We start from the raw sequence: 20,680 nt of genomic DNA, 5'->3' as shown, positions 1-20,680 counted from the left end.
AGCTCACCTGCTAGAGAGGGCCAGGTAGTGGGGTATACAGGGAGTAGACAGCTCACCTGCTAGAGAGGGCCAGGTAGTGGGGTATACAGGGAGTAGACAGCTCACCTGCTAGAGAGGGCCAGGTAGTGGGGATACAGGAGTAGACAGCTCACCTGCTAGAGAGGGCCAGGTAGTGGGGTATACAGGAGTAGACAGCTCACCTGCTAGAGAGGGCCAGGTAGTGGGGTATACAGGAGTAGACAGCTCACCTGCTAGAGAGGGCCAGGTAGTGGGGATACAGGAGTAGACAGCTCACCTGCTAGAGAGGGCCAGGTAGTGGGGTATACAGGAGTAGACAGCTCACCTGCTAGAGAGGGCCAGGTAGTGGTAGATACAGGAGTAGACAGCTCACCTGCTAGAGAGGGCCAGGTAGTGGGGTATACAGGGAGTAGACAGCTCACCTGTTAGAGAGGGCCAGGTAGTGGGGTATACAGGGAGTAGACAGCTCACCTGCTAGAGAGGGCCAGGTAGTGGTAGATACAGGGAGTAGACAGCTCACCTGTTAGAGAGGGCCAGGTAGTGGGGTATACAGGGAGTAGACAGCTCACCTGCTAGAGAGGGCCAGGTAGTGGGGTATACAGGGAGTAGACAGCTCACCTGCTAGAGAGGGCCAGGTAGTGGGGTATACAGGGAGTAGACAGCTCACCTGCTAGAGAGGGCCAGGTAGTGGGGTATACAGGAGTAGACAGCTCACCTGCTAGAGAGGGCCAGGTAGTGGGGTATACAGGGAGTAGACAGCTCACCTGCTAGAGAGGGCCAGGTAGTGGGGTATACAGGAGTAGACAGCTCACCTGCTAGAGAGGGCCAGGTAGTGGGAGATACAGGGAGTAGACAGCTCACCAGCTAGAGAGGGCCAGGTAGTGGGAGATACAGGAGTAGACAGCTCACCTGCTAGAGAGGGCCAGGTAGTGGGGTATACAGGGAGTAGACAGCTCACCTGCTAGAGAGGGCCAGGTAGTGGGGTATACAGGGAGTAGACAGCTCACCTGCTAGAGAGGGTCAAGGTAGTGGGGATACAGGGAGTAGACAGCTCACCTGCTAGAGAGGGCCAGGTAGTGGGGTATACAGGGAGTAGACAGCTCACCTGCTAGAGAGGGCCAGGTAGTGGGAGATACAGGGAGTAGACAGCTCACCTGCTAGAGAGGGCCAGGTAGTGGGGTATACAGGGAGTAGACAGCTCACCTGCTAGAGAGGGCCAGGTAGTGGGGTATACAGGGAGTAGACAGCTCACCTGCTAGAGAGGGCCAGGTAGTGGGGATACAGGAGTAGACAGCTCACCTGCTAGAGAGGGCCAGGTAGTGGGAGATACAGGAGTAGACAGCTCACCTGCTAGAGAGGGCCAGGTAGTGGGGTATACAGGGAGTAGACAGCTCACCTGCTAGAGAGGGCCAGGTAGTGGTAGATGTAGACAGCTCACCTGTTAGAGAGGGCCAGGTAGTGGGAGATACAGGAGTAGACAGCTCACCTGCTAGAGAGGGCCAGGTAGTGGGGTATACAGGGGAGTAGACAGCTCACCTGCTAGAGAGGGCCAGGTAGTGGGGATACAGGAGTAGACAGCTCACCTGCTAGAGAGGGCCAGGTAGTGGGGTATACAGGGAGTAGACAGCTCACCTGCTAGAGAGGGCCAGGTAGTGGGGTATACAGGGAGTAGACAGCTCACCTGCTAGAGAGGGCCAGGTAGTGGGGTATACAGGGAGTAGACAGCTCACCTGCTATAGAGGGCCAGGTAGTGGGAGATACAGGGGAGGAGAGGAGGGCAGGAGAGATGGTGCTGGTATTATCCATGGAGGCTGTAGTGGGACAGCAGAACACTTCTTCACAGTAGATCAGGCTACAGAAGTCCACATCAGGGGTCCACGGGACAAGGGTGGTTGTTGGGTTTACTAATAAACAAACAAACAAACAAACAAACAAACAAACGTCAATTTCCACATAAAGGACTCATGACAGACAGCAACACTTTTACCACCTCTTTGTACAATAGAATTGAATGAGACGCCACAACGTTACTACGATGAGACGTCACAACGTTACTACGATGAGACACCACAACGTTACCACGATGAGACACCACAACGTCACCACGATGAGACACCACAACGTCACTACGATGAGACACCACAACGTCACTACGATGAGACACCACAACGTTACTACGATGAGACACCACAACGTCACTCACGATGAGACACCACAACGTCACTACGATGAGACACCACAACGTCACTACGATGAGACACCACAACGTCACTACGATGAGACACCACAACGGCCTTGTTGGGTTTACGATGAGACACCACAACAAACAAACAAACACGATGATGAGACACCACAACGTCACTACGATGAGACACCACAACGTTCACGATGAGACGCCACAATTACGATGAGACACCACAACAACGATGAGACACATGACACCACAACGTACGATGAGACACCACAACGTCACTACGATGAGACACCACAACGTTACTACGATGAGACACCACAACGTTACTACGATGAGACACCACAACGTCACTACGATGAGACACCACAACGTTACTACGATGAGACATCACAACGTTACTACGATGAGACACCACAACGTTACTACGATGAGACGTCACAACGTTACTACGATGAGACACCACAACGTTACTACGATGAGACGTCACAACGTTACTACGATGAGACGTCACAACGTTACTACGATGAGACGTCACACGTTACTACGATGAGACATCACAACGTTACTACGATGAGACACCACAACGTTACTACGATGAGACACCACAACGTTACTACGATGAGACGTCACAACGTTACACGATGAGACATCACAACCGTTACTACGATGAGACGTCACAACGTTACTACGATGAGACGTCACAACGTTACTACGATGAGACATCACAACGTTACCTACGATGAGACGTCACAACGTTACTACGATGAGACATCACAACGTTACTACGATGAGACGTTACTACGATGAGACATCATCACAACGTTACTGAGACACCACAACGATGAGACCACAACGTTACGATGAGACATCACAATGGCGAGATACGATGAGACATCACAACGTTACTACGATGAGACATCACAACGTTACTACGATGAGACGCCACAACGTTACTACGATGAGACGCCACAACGTTACTACGATGAGACGCCACAACGTTACTACGATGAGACGCCACAACGTTACTACGATGAGACGCCACAACGTTACCACGATGAGACATCACATTACCACGATGAGACATCACATTACCACGATGAGACACCACAACGTTACTACGATGAGACATCACAACGTTACTACGATGAGACACCACAACGTTACTACGATGAGACACCACAACGTTACTACGATGAGACGTCACAACGTTACTACGATGAGACACCACAACGTTACTACGATGAGACGCCACAACGTTACTACGATGAGACACCACAACGTTACTACGATGAGACATCACAACGTTACTACGATGAGACACCACAACGTTACTACGATGAGACACCACAACGTTACTACGATGAGACACCACAACGTTACTACGATGAGACACCACAACGTTACTGTGATGAAAGTAGAACTATATAAAGAGCATTTATGGGTTGTTTACCTAAGGTAGTCCTGACTGTTGTGGTGTAGAGAGGTTGTTTACCTGAGGTAGTACTGACTGTTGTTTACCTGAGGTAGTCCTGACTGTTGTGGTGTAGAGAGGTTGTTTACCTGAGGTAGTACTGACTGTTGTTTACCTGAGGTAGTACTGACTGTTGTGGTGTAGAGAGGTTGTTTACCTGAGGTAGTACTGACTGTTGTGGTGTAGAGAGGTTGTTTACCTGAGGTAGTACTGACTGTTGTGGTGTAGAGAGGTTGTTTACCTAAGGTAGTACTGACTGTTGTGGGGTAGAGAGGTTGTTTACCTAAGGTAGTCCTGACTGTTGTGGTGTAGAGAGGTTGTTTACCTGAGGTAGTCCTGACTGTTGTGGTGTAGAGAGGTTGTTTACCTGAGGTAGTCCTGACTGTTGTGGTGTAGAGAGGTTGTTTATCTGAGGTAGTACTGACTGTTGTTTACCTAAGGTAGTCCTGACTGTTGTGGTGTAGAGAGGTTGTTTACCTGAGGTAGTACTGACTGTTGTGGTGTAGAGAGGTTGTTTACCTGAGGTAGTACTGACTGTTGTGGTGTAGAGAGGTTGTTTACCTGAGGTAGTACTGACTGTTGTGGTGTAGAGAGGTTGTTTACCTGAGGTACTGACTGTTGTGGTGTAGAGAGGTTGTTTACCTGAGGTAGTACTGACTGTTGTGGTGTAGAGAGGTTGTTTACCTGAGGTAGTACTGACTGTTGTGGTGTAGAGAGGTTGTTTACCTGAGGTAGTACTGACTGTTGTGGTGTAGAGAGGTTGTTTACCTGAGGTAGTACTGACTGTTGTGGTGTAGAGAGGTTGTTTACCTGAGGTAGTACTGACTGTTGTGGTGTAGAGAGGTTGTTTACCTGAGGTAGTACTGACTGTTGTGGTGTAGAGAGGTTGTTTACCTGAGGTAGTACTGACTGTTGTGGTGTAGAGAGGTTGTTTACCTGAGGTAGTACTGACTGTTGTGGTGTAGAGAGGTTGTTTACCTGAGGTAGTCCTGACTGTTGTGGTGTAGAGAGGTTGTTTACCTGAGGTAGTACTGACTGTTGTGGTGTAGAGAGTTTGTTTACCTGAGGTAGTACTGACTGTTGTGGTGTAGAGAGTTTGTTTACCTGAGGTAGTACTGACTGTTGTGGTGTAGAGAGGTTGTTTACCTGAGGTAGTACTGACTGTTGTGGTGTAGAGAGGTTGTTAACCTGAGGTAGTACTGACTGTTGTGGTGTAGAGAGGTTGTTTACCTGAGGTAGTCCTGACTGTTGTGGTGTAGAGAGGTTGTTTACCTGAGGTAGTCCTGACTGTTGTTTACCTAAGGTAGTCCTGACTGTTGTGGTGTAGAGAAGTTGTTTACCTGAGGTAGTACTGACTGTTGTGGTGTAGAGAGGTTGTTTACCTGAGGTAGTACTGACTGTTGTAGTGTAGAGAGGTTGTTTACCTGAGGTAGTCCTGACTGTTGTGGTGTAGAGAGGTTGTTTACCTGAGGTAGTACTGACTGTTGTGGTGTAGAGAGGTTGTTTACCTAAGGTAGTACTGACTGTTGTGGTGTAGAGAGGTTGTTAACCTGAGGTAGTACTGACTGTTGTGGTGTAGAGAGGTTGTTTACCTGAGGTAGTCCTGAATGTTGTGGTGTAGAGAGGTTGTTTACCTGAGGTAGTCCTGACTGTTGTTTACCTAAGGTAGTCCTGACTGTTGTGGTGTAGAGAAGTTGTTTACCTGAGGTAGTACTGACTGTTGTGGTGTAGAGAGGTTGTTTACCTGAGGTAGTACTGACTGTTGTAGTGTAGAGAGGTTGTTTACCTGAGGTAGTCCTGACTGTTGTGGTGTAGAGAGGTTGTTTACCTGAGGTAGTACTGACTGTTGTGGTGTAGAGAGGTTGTTTACCTAAGGTAGTACTGACTGTTGTGGTGTAGAGAGGTTGTTTACCTGAGGTAGTACTGACTGTTGTGGTGTAGAGAGGTTGTTTACCTGAGGTAGTACTGACTGTTGTGGTGTAGAGAGGTTGTTTACCTGAGGTAGTCCTGACTGTTGTGGTGTAGAGAGGTTGTTTACCTGAGGTAGTACTGACTGTTGTGGTGTAGAGAGGTTGTTTACCTGAGGTAGTACTGACTGTTGTGGTGTAGAGAGGTTGTTTACCTGAGGTAGTCCTGACTGTTGTGGTGTAGAGAGGTTGTTTACCTGAGGTAGTCCTGACTGTTGTGGTGTAGAGAGGTTGTTTACCTGAGGTAGTCCTGACTGTTGTGGTGTAGAGAGGTTGTTTACCTGAGGTAGTACTGACTGTTGTTTACCTGAGGTAGATCTGACTGTTGTGGTGTAGAGAGGTTGTTTACCTAAGGTAGTACTGACTGTTGTTTACCTAAGGTAGTCCTGACTGTTGTGGTGTAGAGAGGTTGTTTACCTGAGGTAGTTTACCTGACTGACTGTTGTGGTGTAGAGAGGTTGTTTACCTGAGGTAGTACTGACTGTTGTGGTGTAGAGAGGTTGTTTACCTGAGGTAGTACTGACTGTTGTGGTGTAGAGAGGTTGTTTACCTGAGGTAGTACTGACTGTTGTGGTGTAGAGAGGTTGTTTACCTGAGGTAGTACTGACTGTTGTGGTGTAGGTTGAGAGGTTGTTTACCTGAGGTAGTACTGACTGTTGTGGTGTAGAGAGGTTGTTTACCTGAGGTAGTCCTGACTGTTGTGGTGTAGAGAGGTTGTTTACCTGAGGTAGTCCTGACTGTTGTGGTGTAGAGAGGTTGTTAACCTGAGGTAGTACTGACTGTTGTGGTGTAGAGAGGTTGTTTACCTGAGGTAGTACTGACTGTTGTGGTGTAGAGAGGTTGTTTACCTGAGGTAGTACTGACTGTTGTGGTGTAGAGAGGTTGTTTACCTGAGGTAGTACTGACTGTTGTGGTGTAGAGAGGTTGTTTACCTGAGATAGTCCTGACTGTTGTGGTGTAGAGAGGTTGTTAACCTGAGGTAGTACTGACTGTTGTGGTGTAGAGAGGTTGTTTACCTGAGGTAGTACTGACTGTTGTGGTGTAGAGAGGTTGAGGTAGTACTGACTGTTGTGGTGTAGAGAGGTTGTTTACCTGAGGTAGTACTGACTGTTGTGGTGTAGAGAGGTTGTTTACCTGAGGTAGTACTGACTGTTGTGGTGTAGAGAGGTTGTTTACCTGAGGTAGTACTGACTGTTGTTTACCTGAGGTAGTACTGACTGTTGTGGTGTAGAGAGGTTGTTTACCTGAGGTAGTACTGACTGTTGTGGTGTAGAGAGGTTGTTTACCTGAGGTAGTCCTGACTGTTGTGGTGTAAAGAGGATGCACAGTAGTCTCGTTGCTGCAAATAAAAAAAACACCATATGACCTTTGAAATGAATTTCACATTCCATTCTGGATAGCATTTGGCACAGATGATAAAGTTTGAGTCTCAGTAGTATTCTTGGCACCGTATTCTTGGCAACTGTAGTTGGTGAAGCCAGATCAGTGGTGTATCTTACGTGTTTCCAGGAAGCAGCATGCCGGCGTCGTCTCTCAGAGTCAGCATGTAGAGAGCTGTGATGGCAATAGAACTGTGGAAGAGACATAGGGATGTCATAACACTTCATAACACGTTCATAAACATTACATAAGGAAAAAAACAAACATTGTCAGGCCCAGACCAGGGGACTTACAATGCAGGATCATCAACAACAAAAAAACTTCAAGAGTCGATTTATGAAAAGGAATAGTAAACTTCTATATTCTAAACTCTCCAACGCTTTTATACAGTCATGTCCCATCTGATCTGATAGTCAACTTTTCTCACATTTTCATTTCTCTGATACAGTTATCAGAATAGATAAAGCTTTACGCATTCAATATTATGTTATATTCAGGTAGAGGTAACTGCCAAAATAACGGAAACACTTGAGTAAATGAGGGATACAAAGTATATTGAAAGCAGTCGCTTCCACACAGGTGTGGTTCCTGAGTTAATTAAGCAATTAACATCCTGGCCTGCTTAAGGGTTATTATTTATATTATATTACCATGCTTAAGGGTTATTATTTATATTATCATGGGTTATTTATATTATATTACCATGCTTAAGGGTTATTATTTATATTATATTACCATGCTTAAGGGTTATTATTTATATTACCATGCTTAAGGGTTATTATTTATATTACCATGCTTAGGGGTTATTATTTATATTATATTACCATGCTTAAGGGTTATTATTTATATTACCATGCTTAAGGGTTATTATTTATATTATATTACCATGCTTAAGGGTTATTATTTATATTATCATGCTTAAGGGTTATTATTTATATTATCATGCTTAAGGGTTATTATTTATATTATATTACCATGCTTAATGGTTATTATCTATATTATATTACCATGCTTAAGGGTTATTATTTATATTATATTACCATGCTTAAGGGTTATTATTTATATTATATTACCATGCTTAAGGGTTATTATTTATATTACCATGCTTAGGGGTTATTATTTATATTACCATGCTTAAGGGTTATTATTTATATTATATTACCATGCTTAATGGTTATTATCTATATTATATTACCATGCTTAAGGGTTATTATTTATATTATATTATCATGCTTAAGGGTTATTATTTATATTACCATGCTTAAGGGTTATTATTTATATTATCATGCTTAAGGGTTATTATTTATATTATATTACCATGCTTAAGGGTTATTATTTATATTATATTACCATGCTTAAGGGTTATTATTTATATTATATTACCATGCTTAAGGGTTATTATTTATATTATATTATCATGCTTAAGGGTTATTATTTATATTATATTACCATGCTTAAGGGTTATTATTTATATTATATTACCATGCTTAAGGGTTATTATTTATTTTACCATGCTTAAGGGTTATTATTTATATTACCATGCTTAAGGGTTATTATTTATATTATATTACCATGCTTAAGGGTTATTATTTATATTATATTATCATGCTTAAGGGTTATTATTTATATTATCATGCTTAAGGGTTATTATTTATATTATCATGCTTAAGGGTTATTATTTATATTATCATGCTTAAGGGTTATTATTTATATTATATTACCATGCTTAAGGGTTATTATTTATATTATATTATCATGCTTAAGGGTTATTATTTATATTATCATGCTTAAAGGTTATTATTTATATTATATTATCATGCTTAAGGGTTATTATTTATATTATTTTACCATGCTTAAGGGTTATTATTTATATTACCATGCTTAGGGACATTATTTGGTTATTATTTATATTACCATGACTATGCTTAAGGGTTATTATTTATATTATATTACCATCCACAGGGGTTAGTTATTTAGAATTATATTAGCATGAAAGGGTTAAATCATATACCATGCTTCTGGGTTATTATTTATATTATATTATCATGCTTAAGGGTTATTATTTATATTATATTACCATGCTTAATGTTATTATTTAATTATATTACCATGCTTAAGGGTTATTATTTATATTATATTATCATGCTTAAGGGTTTATTTATTTATATTATCATGCTTAAGGGTTATTATTTATATTATCATGCCTTAAGGGTTATTATTTATAGTTATATTACCATGCTTAAGGGTTATTATTTATATTATATTACCATAGTAAGGGTTATTATTTATATTCCATGCTTAAGGGTTATTATTTATATTATCATGCTTAAGGGTTATTATTTATATTACCATGCTTAAGGGTTATTATTTATATTATATTACCATGCTTAAGGGTTATTATTTATATTATATTCCATGCTTGATGGTTATTATTTATATTATATTACCATGCTTAGGGTTATTATTTATATTATATTATCATGCTTAAGGGTTATTATTTATATTATCATACCTAGTAATGGATTACTTTATAGTTCTATTCCAGGTGCATTATGGGTTCTTATTTATATTATATTACCATGCTTAAGGGTTATTATTTATATTATATTCCATGCTTAAGGGTTATTATTTATATTATATTACTTAAGTTATTATTTATATTATATTACCATGTTATTATTTATATTATAAGGGTTATTATTTATATTATAGGGTTATTATTTATATTATAGTTTATCATGCTTAGGGTTCTTATTTATATTATCATGCTTAGGGTTATTATTTATATTATATTCCATGCTTATGGGTTATTATTTATATTATATTATCATGCTTAAGGGTTATTATTTATATTTATCATGCTTAAGGGTTATTATTTATATTATCATGCTTAAGTTATTATTTATATTACCATGCTTAAGGGTTATTATTTATATTATGGAGACCTTAAGGGTTATTATTTATATTATATTATCATGTCCAGGTGCATTATGCTGTTCTGGTGGGGATTATTTATATTATCATGTAAGACACTTATTTATTTATATTACCATGCTTGATGGTTATTATTTATATTATATTACCATGCCCTTAGGGTTATTATTTATATTATCATGTCCAGGGCATTATTTATATTCATGCTTAAGGGTTATTTATTTATATTACCATGCTTAGGGACATTATTTGGGCCATTATGTCACCAGTTACCATTGATGCTGTGCCCCGTTGATGACCCAACGCCCCAGATCCTTCATAGTTCTATGTCCAGAATGGTTTGATGCTGTTCATGAAAACTGATGTAAATCATATGCCCTGGTAAGACACTCTGTCACCAGTTCTAACCCAATTGAACAATTATGGTAGTTCTGGCTGGTGGAGACCCACCATCCCCTAAAGACACTTCATAGTTCTATGTCCAGGTGCATTGATGCTGTAATGGGGTCACATTCCCCAGTAGGGTTCCAGACACTTCATAGTTCTATGTCCAGGTGCATTGATGCTGTTCTGGCTGGTGGAGACCCAACGCCCCTAGTAAGACACTTCATAGTTCTATGTCCAGGTGCATTGATGCTGTTCTGGCTGGTGGAGACCCAACGCCCTAGTAAGACACTTCATAGTTCTATGTCCAGGTGCATTGATGCTGTTCTGGCTGGTGGAGACCCAACGCCCCTAGTAAGACACTTCATAGTTCTATGTCCAGGTGCATTGATGCTGTTCTGGCTGGTGGAGACCCAACGCCCCTAGTAAGACACTTCATAGTTCTATGTCCAGGTGCATTGATGCTGTTCTGGCTGGTGGAGACCCAACGCCCCTAGTAAGACACTTCATAGTTCTATGTCCAGGTGCATTGATGCTGTTCTGGCTGGTGGAGACCCAACGCCCCTAGTAAGACACTTCATAGTTCTATGTCCAGGTGCATTGATGCTGTTCTGGCTGGTGGAGACCAACGCCCCCTAGTAAGACACTTCATGTTTCCTTTACTTTGGCAGTTACCTGTATATTGCAGTGCTTCAATATCCAGAGGTATTTTCTAACAAAGCAGTCATACTTTTTGTTTCAATATGAAAGTCACATGAACATCTGCTCCTCAGTTGTAACAGGAAGTCTTACCAGAAAGCCATTGTTGCTACCAGAATGATCATGCTGACTTGCACAAACTTGTGTTTTACGCAGTGGTGGAACTTTGCCTACAAGAGAATAAATAGGAACATTAATGGTTTTAGTTTAGTTTGATTCAGACTTGCTGTACACCTGTTCTTATACAAGTATACAGTCTTTCTGCAGTTCTACCTCACCTTGACAGATTTGAGAGGTGTTGGCTTCTGTGGTGGTGGAACACTGCTGTGTCTGTTTATTTTTCTGTGTGACACAACACATATATCATCAACACAACACGTAAAATAATGACAGTTGAAACACAGCACGTAAAATAATGACAGTTGAAACACAGCACGTAAAATAATGACAATTGAAACACAGCACGTTAAATAATGACAGTTAAAACACAGCACGTAAAATAATGACAGTTGAAACACAGCACGTAAAATAATGACAGTTGAAACACAGCACGTAAATAATGACAGTTGAAACACAGCACGTAAAATAATGACAGTTGAAACACAGCACGTAAATAATGACAGTTAAAACACAGCACGTTAAATAATGACAGTTGAAACACAGCACGTTAAATAATGACAGTTGAAACATGTTAAATAATGACAGTTGAAACACAGCACGTTAAATAATGACAGTTGAAACATGTTAAATAATGACAGTTGACACAGCACGTTAAATAATGACAGTTGAAACATGTAAAATAATGACAGTTGAAACACGTTAAATAATGACAGTTAAAATAATGACAGTTGAAACACAGCACGTTAAATAATGACAGTTGAAACACAACACGTTAAATAATGACAGTTGAAACACAACCCGTTAAATAATGACAGTTGAAACACAGCACGTTAAATAATGACAGTTGAAACACAACACGTTAAATAATGACAGTTGAAACACAGCATGTTAAATAATGACAGTTGAAACACAGCACGTTAAATAATGACAGTTGAAACACAGGACGTTAAATAATGACAGTTGAAACACAGAACGTTAAATAATGACAGTTGAAACATGTTAAATAATGACAGTTGAAACATGTTAAATAATGACAGTTGAAACACAGCATGTAAAATAATGACAGTTGAAACACGTTAAATAATGAGTTGAAACACGTTAAATAATGACAGTTGAAACACAGCACGTTAAATAATGACAGTTGAAACACAACACGTTAAATAATGACAGTTGAAACACAGCACGTTAAATAATGACAGTTGAAACACAACACGTTAAATAATGACAGTTGAAACACAACACGTTAAATAATGACAGTTGAAACACAACACGTTAAATAATGACAGTTGAAACATGTTAAATAATGACAGTTGAAACACAGCACGTAAAATAATGACAGTTGAAACACGTTAAATAATGACAGTTGAAACACGTTAAATAATGACAGTTGAAACACAACACGTTAAATAATGACAGTTGAAACACGTTAAATAATGACAGTTGAAACACGTTAAATAATGACAGTTGAAACACATTAAATAATGACAGTTGAAACACGTTAAATAATGACAGTTGAAACACGTTAAATAATGACAGTTGAAACACGTTAAATAATGACAGTTGAAACACGTTAAATAATGACAGTTGAAACACGTTAAATAATGACAGTTGAAACACGTTAAATAATGACAGTTGAAACACAGCACGTTAAATAATGACAGTTGAAACATGTTAAATAATGACAGTTGAAACACAGCACGTTAAATAATGACAGTTGAAACACAACACGTTAAATAATGACAGTTGAAACACAACACGTTAAATAATGACAGTTGAAAATGTATTAGAAACCAAAGAACGTTGAGCATTCAGTCATCCAGTCCATTACAAGTATAAACTCAGTCCCTCCAAAAGGAGAGATTCCTAAACTACAATAAAGTGGAGATATTTGACAGTACAGGAGGCATAATGCAGAAGCCGTAGGGCTGTTATGGTTGAGCTGAGAAAGTGTTGATGGTCCCCATGAGAGTGACCCTGGTCATAAAGACAGACACACAACACATCCAGAGGTCAACCATCCTCAGTACAGCCCCACCGTCTCATACACACCAGTCTGTATCACAACCGGCCGTGATTGGGAGTCCCATAGGGGGGCTCACAATTGGCCCAGCGTCGTCCGGGTTTGGCCGGTGTTGGCTGTCATTGTAAATAAGAATTTGTTCTTAACTGACTTGCCTAGTTATATAAAGGTTAAATAAAATTGATTTTTTTTTAAACACAGCAGGGATCTGAAAAGTGTCCCTGAGTACCTGACTAAACCGACTGGCTGAATGTACTAAAACAAATGTTTTTATGTTGGGTGAAAATCTCTGTGTCTCCAAATTATTTTGAAAACTGAAAGAGAACTTGTAGGCAATAGGCCATAGAGAAATAGCACCCCCTGGTGGCACTGTGACATTACCCTGTAGTGCTGCTGTTAGCAGGGTTTCTGCTGTTAGCAGGGCTGCCCATGTCCTTTAGCTTGGCTGACCGTGTGTTCCACCCCTCCAGCTCCTGAATCCTGTTCTCCAGGTTGTCAGTCACCTTGCACAGCTGCTTCACAGCCCCTACATTCTCCATGAAGATCTGCTCCTATGGGGGACAAATAGCATAGAAATGGTACAGTATTTTGTTCTTCAAAGTAAAACTTTATTTTTTTATTGAACCTTTATTTAACTTGGCAAGTCAGTTAAGAACGAATTCTTATTTACAATGACGGCCTACCTGGGAACAGTGGGTTAACTGCCTTGTTCAGGGGCACAAAGACACATGTTTACCTTGTCAGCTCGGGGATTCGATCCAGCAACCTTTCGGTTACTGGCCCACCGCTCTAACTACTAGGCTACCTGCCTCTAACCACTAGGCTACCTGCCTCTAACCACTAGGCTACCCTGCCTCTAACCACTAGGCTACCCTGCCTCTAACCACTAGGCTGCCCTGCCTCTAACCACTAGGCTGCCCTGCCTCTAACCACTAGGCTACCCTGCCTCTAACCACTAGGCTGCCCTGCCTCTAAACACTAGGCTACCCTGCCTCTAACCACTAGGCTACCCTGCCTCTAAACACTAGGCTACCCTGCCTCTAAACACTAGGCTACCCTGCCTCTAACCACTAGGCTACCCTGCCTCTAACCACCTAGGCTACCTGCCGCCCCAAAGTGGGACCATAACTCAGATCTCCTGGCAATCCTCATGCTGATTATCACACTGATCATATGTTATCAGGCCTTAAATCTCATGCGGACGGACACGTACTTTGTCCACCATGAGGAAGTTGCGGATCCTCTCTCCGTCGCTGCAGGTGATGTCCCCCACCACTTTGACAGCAGTGGGCAGCAGCTCCTTCACCTCCTGGGCTAGGACGCCCGTTTCATGTATGTGATCGATCCCCATCTCTGAGGCGAACTCAGGCTTGTAGTCATACTCCACAATCCTCATCTGAGATATTCTCTTCAACTGTTCTGTTGAATCCACCTACACAGTTGAAGTATTGTCCCGTCAGGTAAGTCATCATTCCCTGGGCCACTGTGAAGGCATTTTCTATGTTCCTTCCTGTTACTTCACACCAAAACCATTCATTTGATAGCTATTATATAAGAGCATGTGCTGCTTCCTACCTCTTGTATGTTGTGTTTTGCGCGGCGGTCGGAGGGATGCATAACCTGCCCCATGATCTTAGCGTTGCCACAGACCACCAGGGCTTCATCGGGGGTGTCTGTGTTGATGCCCACCCTCCCCTGGTACACCACCGCGTCCGGAGCCTGTCCTCGCTGCCACAACACCTCACTGTCGTTCTCAAACTGGCCCGGGTTCGACGCCTGTAGTGGAGGAACACGGAAGAGTTTAGAGTTCTGGTTACGGTTGGTTCCATTCAGATCACGGTGCATTCTAGAACTAATTGTCCAATGGAATCATGGTAGGAACTACATTTGATTTAATTTTTATATATTCTTTATTTAATCTTAATTTTATCAAGGAGTCTCATGCTTTAGTACTTAGTGCTTGAGTCTCATGCTTTAGTATGCTTTAGTACTTAGTGCTTGAGTCTCATGCTTTAGTACTTAGTGCTTGAGTCTCATGCTTTTAAATACTTTAGTACAGGGTTCCCCAACTGGTGTCCTCCGCACCAAATTTGGCCCCCGTGGTGGTCTCATTTGGCCCCCCAAGTTTTCAGAGAGAAAAATAATAATAATCTGCTCAACAGTTGATGATCCCTGCTTTAGTACTTCTGGTTCAGTACTGACCCTGACTACGATCCTCTCTGACATGAACGCTATCAGCAGGTAACTCTCTTCCCTCACTGTGGCGTACAGACCCACCACCATCAGGAAGTACCTGGTCATAACACAAGGACACATGGAACGACATGTTGAAACTGCTTTTAATGTCGATATTAGTATCATGGCAATAACACGGCAATAACACGGCAATAACACGGGAATGACACGGCAGTGACACGGCAGTGACACGGCAGTAACACAGCAGTAACACAGCAGTAACACAGCAGTAACACGGCAGTAACACAGCAGTGACACGGCAGTAACACAGCAATAACACAGCAATAACACAGCAGTAACACAGCAGTAACACGGCAGTAACACAGCAGTAACACGGCAGTAACACGGCAGTAACACGGCAGTGACACGGCAGTAACACAGCAATAACACAGCAATAACACAGCAGTAACACAGCAGTGACACGGCAGTAACACAGCAGTAACACAGCAGTAACACAGCAGTGACACGGCAGTAACACAGCAGTAACACAGCAGTAACACAGCAGTAACACGGCAGTAACACAGCAGTAACACAGCAGTGACACGGCAGTGACACGGCAGTAACACAGCAGTAACACAGCAGTGACACGGCAGTAACACAGCAGTAACACGGCAGTAACACGGCAGTGACACGGCAGTAACACAGCAGTAACACAGCAGTAACACGGCAGTAACACGGCAGTAACACGGCAGTAACACGGCAGTAACACAGCAGTAACACAGCAGTAACACAGCAGTAACACAGCAGTAACACAGCATTAACACAGCATTAACCAACCTCTGGTCAGGGTTGGGTTTACCCTTTTTCCTCATGTTGTTGGCAGTGGTCTCACTGAAGTGCAGTCTTCCCAGAGTAACTCTAGTGATCTTGTCCCCTGGTAGACTCACTCTGAGGGACGAGATGTTATTCAGAAATTTAGGCCAGAGATTCCATCCAAATCGTCCCTTTTTTGGCTACGCACCGTATACCTCTTGAATCACAGTTGTGTTGCACCGTATACCTCTTGAATCACAGACACTCACTTGACTGGCAGGAATGGTTTCTTGCTGCGATCCGGCTGGGACTGCTCTATGGTGACTTTGTGAGTCTGTGCCTCAAGCTGCAGAGAACAAACGGTCATAGTATAGATAACTAGCAGGGTTGATCATCAAAGTATAGATAACTAGCAGGGTTGATGAGAACAAACAGTCAAGGTATAGATAACTAGCAGGGTTGATGAGAACAAACGGTCAAAGTATAGATAACTAGCAGCGTTGATGAGAACAAACGGTCAAAGTATAGATAACTAGCAGGGTTGGGGAGAACAAACGGTCAAAGTATAGATAACTAGCAGGGATGATGAGAACAAACGGTCAAAGTATAGATAACTAGCAGGGTTGATGAGAACAAACGGTCAAAGTATAGATAACTAGCAGGGTTGGGGAGAACAAACGGTCAAAGTATAGATAACTAGCAGGGTTGATGAGAACAAACGGTCAAAGTATAGATAACTAGCAGGGTTGGGGAGAACAAACGGTCAAAGTATAGATAACTAGCAGGGTTGGGGAGAACAAACGGTCAAAGTATAGATAACTAGCAGGGTTGGGGAGAACAAACGGTCAAAGTATAGATAACTAGCAGGGTTGATGAGAACAAACGGTCAAAGTATAGATAACTAGCAGGGTTGGGGAGAACAAACGGTCAAGTATAGATAACTAGCAGGGTTGATGAGAACAAACGGTCAAAGTATAGATAACTAGCAGGGTTGGGGAGAACAAACGGTCAAAGTATAGATAACTAGCAGGGTTGGTGAGAACAAACGGTCAAAGTATAGATAACTAGCAGGGTTGGGGAGAACAAACGGTCAAAGTATAGATAACTAGCAGGGTTGGGGAGAACAAACGGTCAAAGTATAGATAACTAGCAGGGTTGGTGAGAACAAACGGTCATAGTATAGATAACTAGCAGGGTTGGTGAGAACAAACGGTCATAGTATAGATAACTAGCAGGGTTGGGGAGAACAAACGGTCATAGTATAGATAACTAGCAGGGTTGGTGAGAACAAACGGTCAAAGTATAGATAACTAGCAGGGTTGATGAGAACAAACAGTCAAAGTATAGATAACTAGCAGGGTTGATGAGAACAAACGGTCATAGTATAGATAACTAGCAGGGTTGATGAGAACAAACGATCAAAGTATAGATAACTAGCAGGGTTGATGAGAACAAACGGTCAAAGTATAGATAACTAGCAGGGTTGATGAGAACAAACGGTCAAAGTATAGATAACTAGCAGGGTTGGGGAGAACAAACGGTCAAAGTATAGATAACTAGCAGGGTTGGGGAGAACAAACGGTCAAAGTATAGATAACTAGCAGGGTTGGGGAGAACAAACGGTCATAGTATAGATAACTAGCAGGGTTGGGGAGAACAAACGGTCATAGTATAGATAACTAGCAGGGTTGGGGAGAACAAACGGTCAAAGTATAGATAACTAGCAGGGTTGGGGAGAACAAACGGTCAAAGTATAGATAACTAGCAGGGTTGGGGAGAACAAACGGTCATAGTATAGATAACTAGCAGGGTTGATGAGAACAAACGGTCAAAGTATAGATAACTAGCAGGGTTGATGAGAACAAACGGTCAAAGTATAGATAACTAGCAGGGTTGATGAGAACAAACGGTCAAAGTATAGATAACTAGCAGGGTTGATGAGAACAAACGGTCAAAGTATAGATAACTAGCAGGGTTGGGGAGAACAAACGGTCAAAGTATAGATAACTAGCAGGGTTGGAGAGAACAAACGGTCAAAGTATAGATAACTAGCAGGGTTGGGGAGAACAAACGGTCAAAGTATAGATAACTAGCAGGGTTGGGGAGAACAAACGGTCAAAGTATAGATAACTAGCAGGGTTGATGAGAACAAACGGTCAAAGTATAGATAACTAGCAGGGTTGGGGAGAACAAACGGTCAAAGTATAGATAACTAGCAGGGATGATGAGAACAAACGGTCAAAGTATAGATAACTAGCAGGGTTGATGAGAACAAACGGTCAAAGTATAGATAACTAGCAGGGTTGGGGAGAACAAACGGTCAAAGTATAGATAACTAGCAGGGTTGATGAGAACAAACGGTCAAAGTATAGATAACTAGCAGGGTTGGGGAGAACAAACGGTCAAAGTATAGATAACTAGCAGGGTTGGGGAGAACAAACGGTCAAAGTATAGATAACTAGCAGGGTTGGGGAGAACAAACGGTCAAAGTATAGATAACTAGCAGGGTTGATGAGAACAAACGGTCAAAGTATAGATAACTAGCAGGGTTGGGGAGAACAAACGGTCAAGTATAGATAACTAGCAGGGTTGATGAGAACAAACGGTCAAAGTATAGATAACTAGCAGGGTTGGGGAGAACAAACGGTCAAAGTATAGATAACTAGCAGGGTTGGTGAGAACAAACGGTCAAAGTATAGATAACTAGCAGGGTTGGGAGAACAACGGTCAAAGATATAGATAACTAGCAGGGTTGGGGAGAACAAACGGTCAAAGTATAGATAACTAGCAGGGTTGGTGAGAACAAACGGTCATAGTATAGATAACTAGCAGGGTTGGTGAGAACAAACGGTCATAGTATAGATAACTAGCAGGGTTGGGGAGAACAAACGGTCATAGTATAGATAACTAGCAGGGTTGGTGAGAACAAACGGTCAAAGTATAGATAACTAGCAGGGTTGATGAGAACAAACAGTCAAAGTATAGATAACTAGCAGGGTTGATGAGAACAAACGGTCATAGTATAGATAACTAGCAGGGTTGATGAGAACAAACGGTCAAAGTATAGATAACTAGCAGGGTTGATGAGAACAAACGGTCAAAGTATAGATAACTAGCAGGGTTGATGAGAACAAACGGTCAAAGTATAGATAACTAGCAGGGTTGGGGAGAACAAACGGTCAAAGTATAGATAACTAGCAGGGTTGGGGAGAACAAACGGTCAAAGTATAGATAACTAGCAGGGTTGGGGAGAACAAACGGTCAAAGTATAGATAACTAGCAGGGTTGGGGAGAACAAACGGTCAAAGTATAGATAACTAGCAGGGTTGGGGAGAACAAACGGTCAAAGTATAGATAACTAGCAGGGTTGGGGAGAACAAACGGTCAAAGTATAGATAACTAGCAGGGTTGGGGAGAACAAACGGTCAAAGTATAGATAACTAGCAGGGTTAGCAGGGGAGAACAAACGGTCAAAGTATAGATAACTAGCAGGGTTGGGGAGAACAAACGGTCAAAGTATAGATAACTAGCAGGGTTGGGGAGAACAAACGGTCAAAGTATAGATAACTAGCAGGGTTGATAACTGAGAACAAACGGTCAAAGTATAGATAACTAGCAGGGTTGGGGAGAACAAACGGTCAAAGTATAGATAACTAGCAGGGTTGGGGAGAACAAACGGTCAAAGTATAGATAACTAGCAGGGTTGGGGAGAACAAACGGTCAAAGTATAGATAACTAGCAGGGTTGATGAGAACAAACGGTCAAAGTATAGATAACTAGCAGGGTTGGGGAGAACAAACGGTCAAAGTATAGATAACTAGCAGGGTTGATAATGAGAACAAACGGTCAAAGTATAGATAACTAGCAGGGTTGGGGAGAACAAACGGTCAAAGTATAGATAACTAGCACGGGGTTAGCAGGGTTGGGTGAGAACAAACGGTCAAAGTATAGATAACTAGCAGGGTTGGGGAGAACAAACGGTCAAAGTATAGATAACTAGCAGGGTTGGGGAGAACAAACGGTCAAAGTATAGATAACTAGCAGGGTTGGTGAGAACAAACGGTCATAGTATAGATAACTAGCAGGGTTGGGGAGAACAAACGGTCATAGTATAGATAACTAGCAGGGTTGGTGAGAACAAACAGTCAAAGTATAGATAACTAGCAGGGTTGATGAGAACAAACAGTCAAAGTATAGATAACTAGCAGGGTTGATGAGAACAAATGGTCATAGTATAGATAACTAGCAGGGTTGATGAGAACAAACGGTCAAAGTATAGATAACTAGCAGGGTTGATGAGAACAAACGGTCATAGTATAGATAACTAGCAGGGTTGATGAGAACAAACGGTCAAAGTATAGATAACTAGCAGGGTTGATGAGAACAAACGGTCAAAGTATAGATAACTAGCAGGGTTGGGGAGAACAAACGGTCAAAGTATAGATAACTAGCAGGGTTGGGGAGAACAAACGGTCATAGTATAGATAACTAGCAGGGTTGGGGAG

At 41.9% G+C, this 20,680-nt stretch overlaps 1 protein-coding gene across 1 annotated transcript in view; it reads right to left on the bottom strand.

Annotated features, from left to right (window-relative positions):
* The window catches only part of LOC115120070 (myelin regulatory factor-like protein), a 56,812-nt gene that overhangs the window by 20,474 nt on the left and 15,658 nt on the right, over window positions 1–20,680 (bottom strand). Inside the window, exons 7-17 of the mRNA XM_065021312.1 lie at window positions 16,445–16,521; window positions 16,200–16,310; window positions 15,390–15,480; window positions 14,763–14,963; window positions 14,401–14,619; window positions 13,569–13,738; window positions 11,326–11,389; window positions 11,141–11,217; window positions 7,150–7,221; window positions 6,937–6,989; window positions 1,749–1,922 (exon numbers count right to left, since the gene is read on the bottom strand). Coding sequence (XP_064877384.1) covers window positions 1,749–1,922; window positions 6,937–6,989; window positions 7,150–7,221; window positions 11,141–11,217; window positions 11,326–11,389; window positions 13,569–13,738; window positions 14,401–14,619; window positions 14,763–14,963; window positions 15,390–15,480; window positions 16,200–16,310; window positions 16,445–16,521 — 1,309 coding nt within the window. The remainder of the gene's footprint in view (window positions 1–1,748; window positions 1,923–6,936; window positions 6,990–7,149; window positions 7,222–11,140; window positions 11,218–11,325; window positions 11,390–13,568; window positions 13,739–14,400; window positions 14,620–14,762; window positions 14,964–15,389; window positions 15,481–16,199; window positions 16,311–16,444; window positions 16,522–20,680) is intronic.

This window comes from Oncorhynchus nerka, linkage group LG8 (genome assembly GCF_034236695.1).
Source record: "Oncorhynchus nerka isolate Pitt River linkage group LG8, Oner_Uvic_2.0, whole genome shotgun sequence".
NCBI classification, from domain to species: Eukaryota; Metazoa; Chordata; class Actinopteri; order Salmoniformes; family Salmonidae; genus Oncorhynchus; species Oncorhynchus nerka.
The sequence above is the reverse complement of the archived record's forward strand: the minus strand, read 5'-3'. Positions and strand labels throughout refer to the sequence as shown.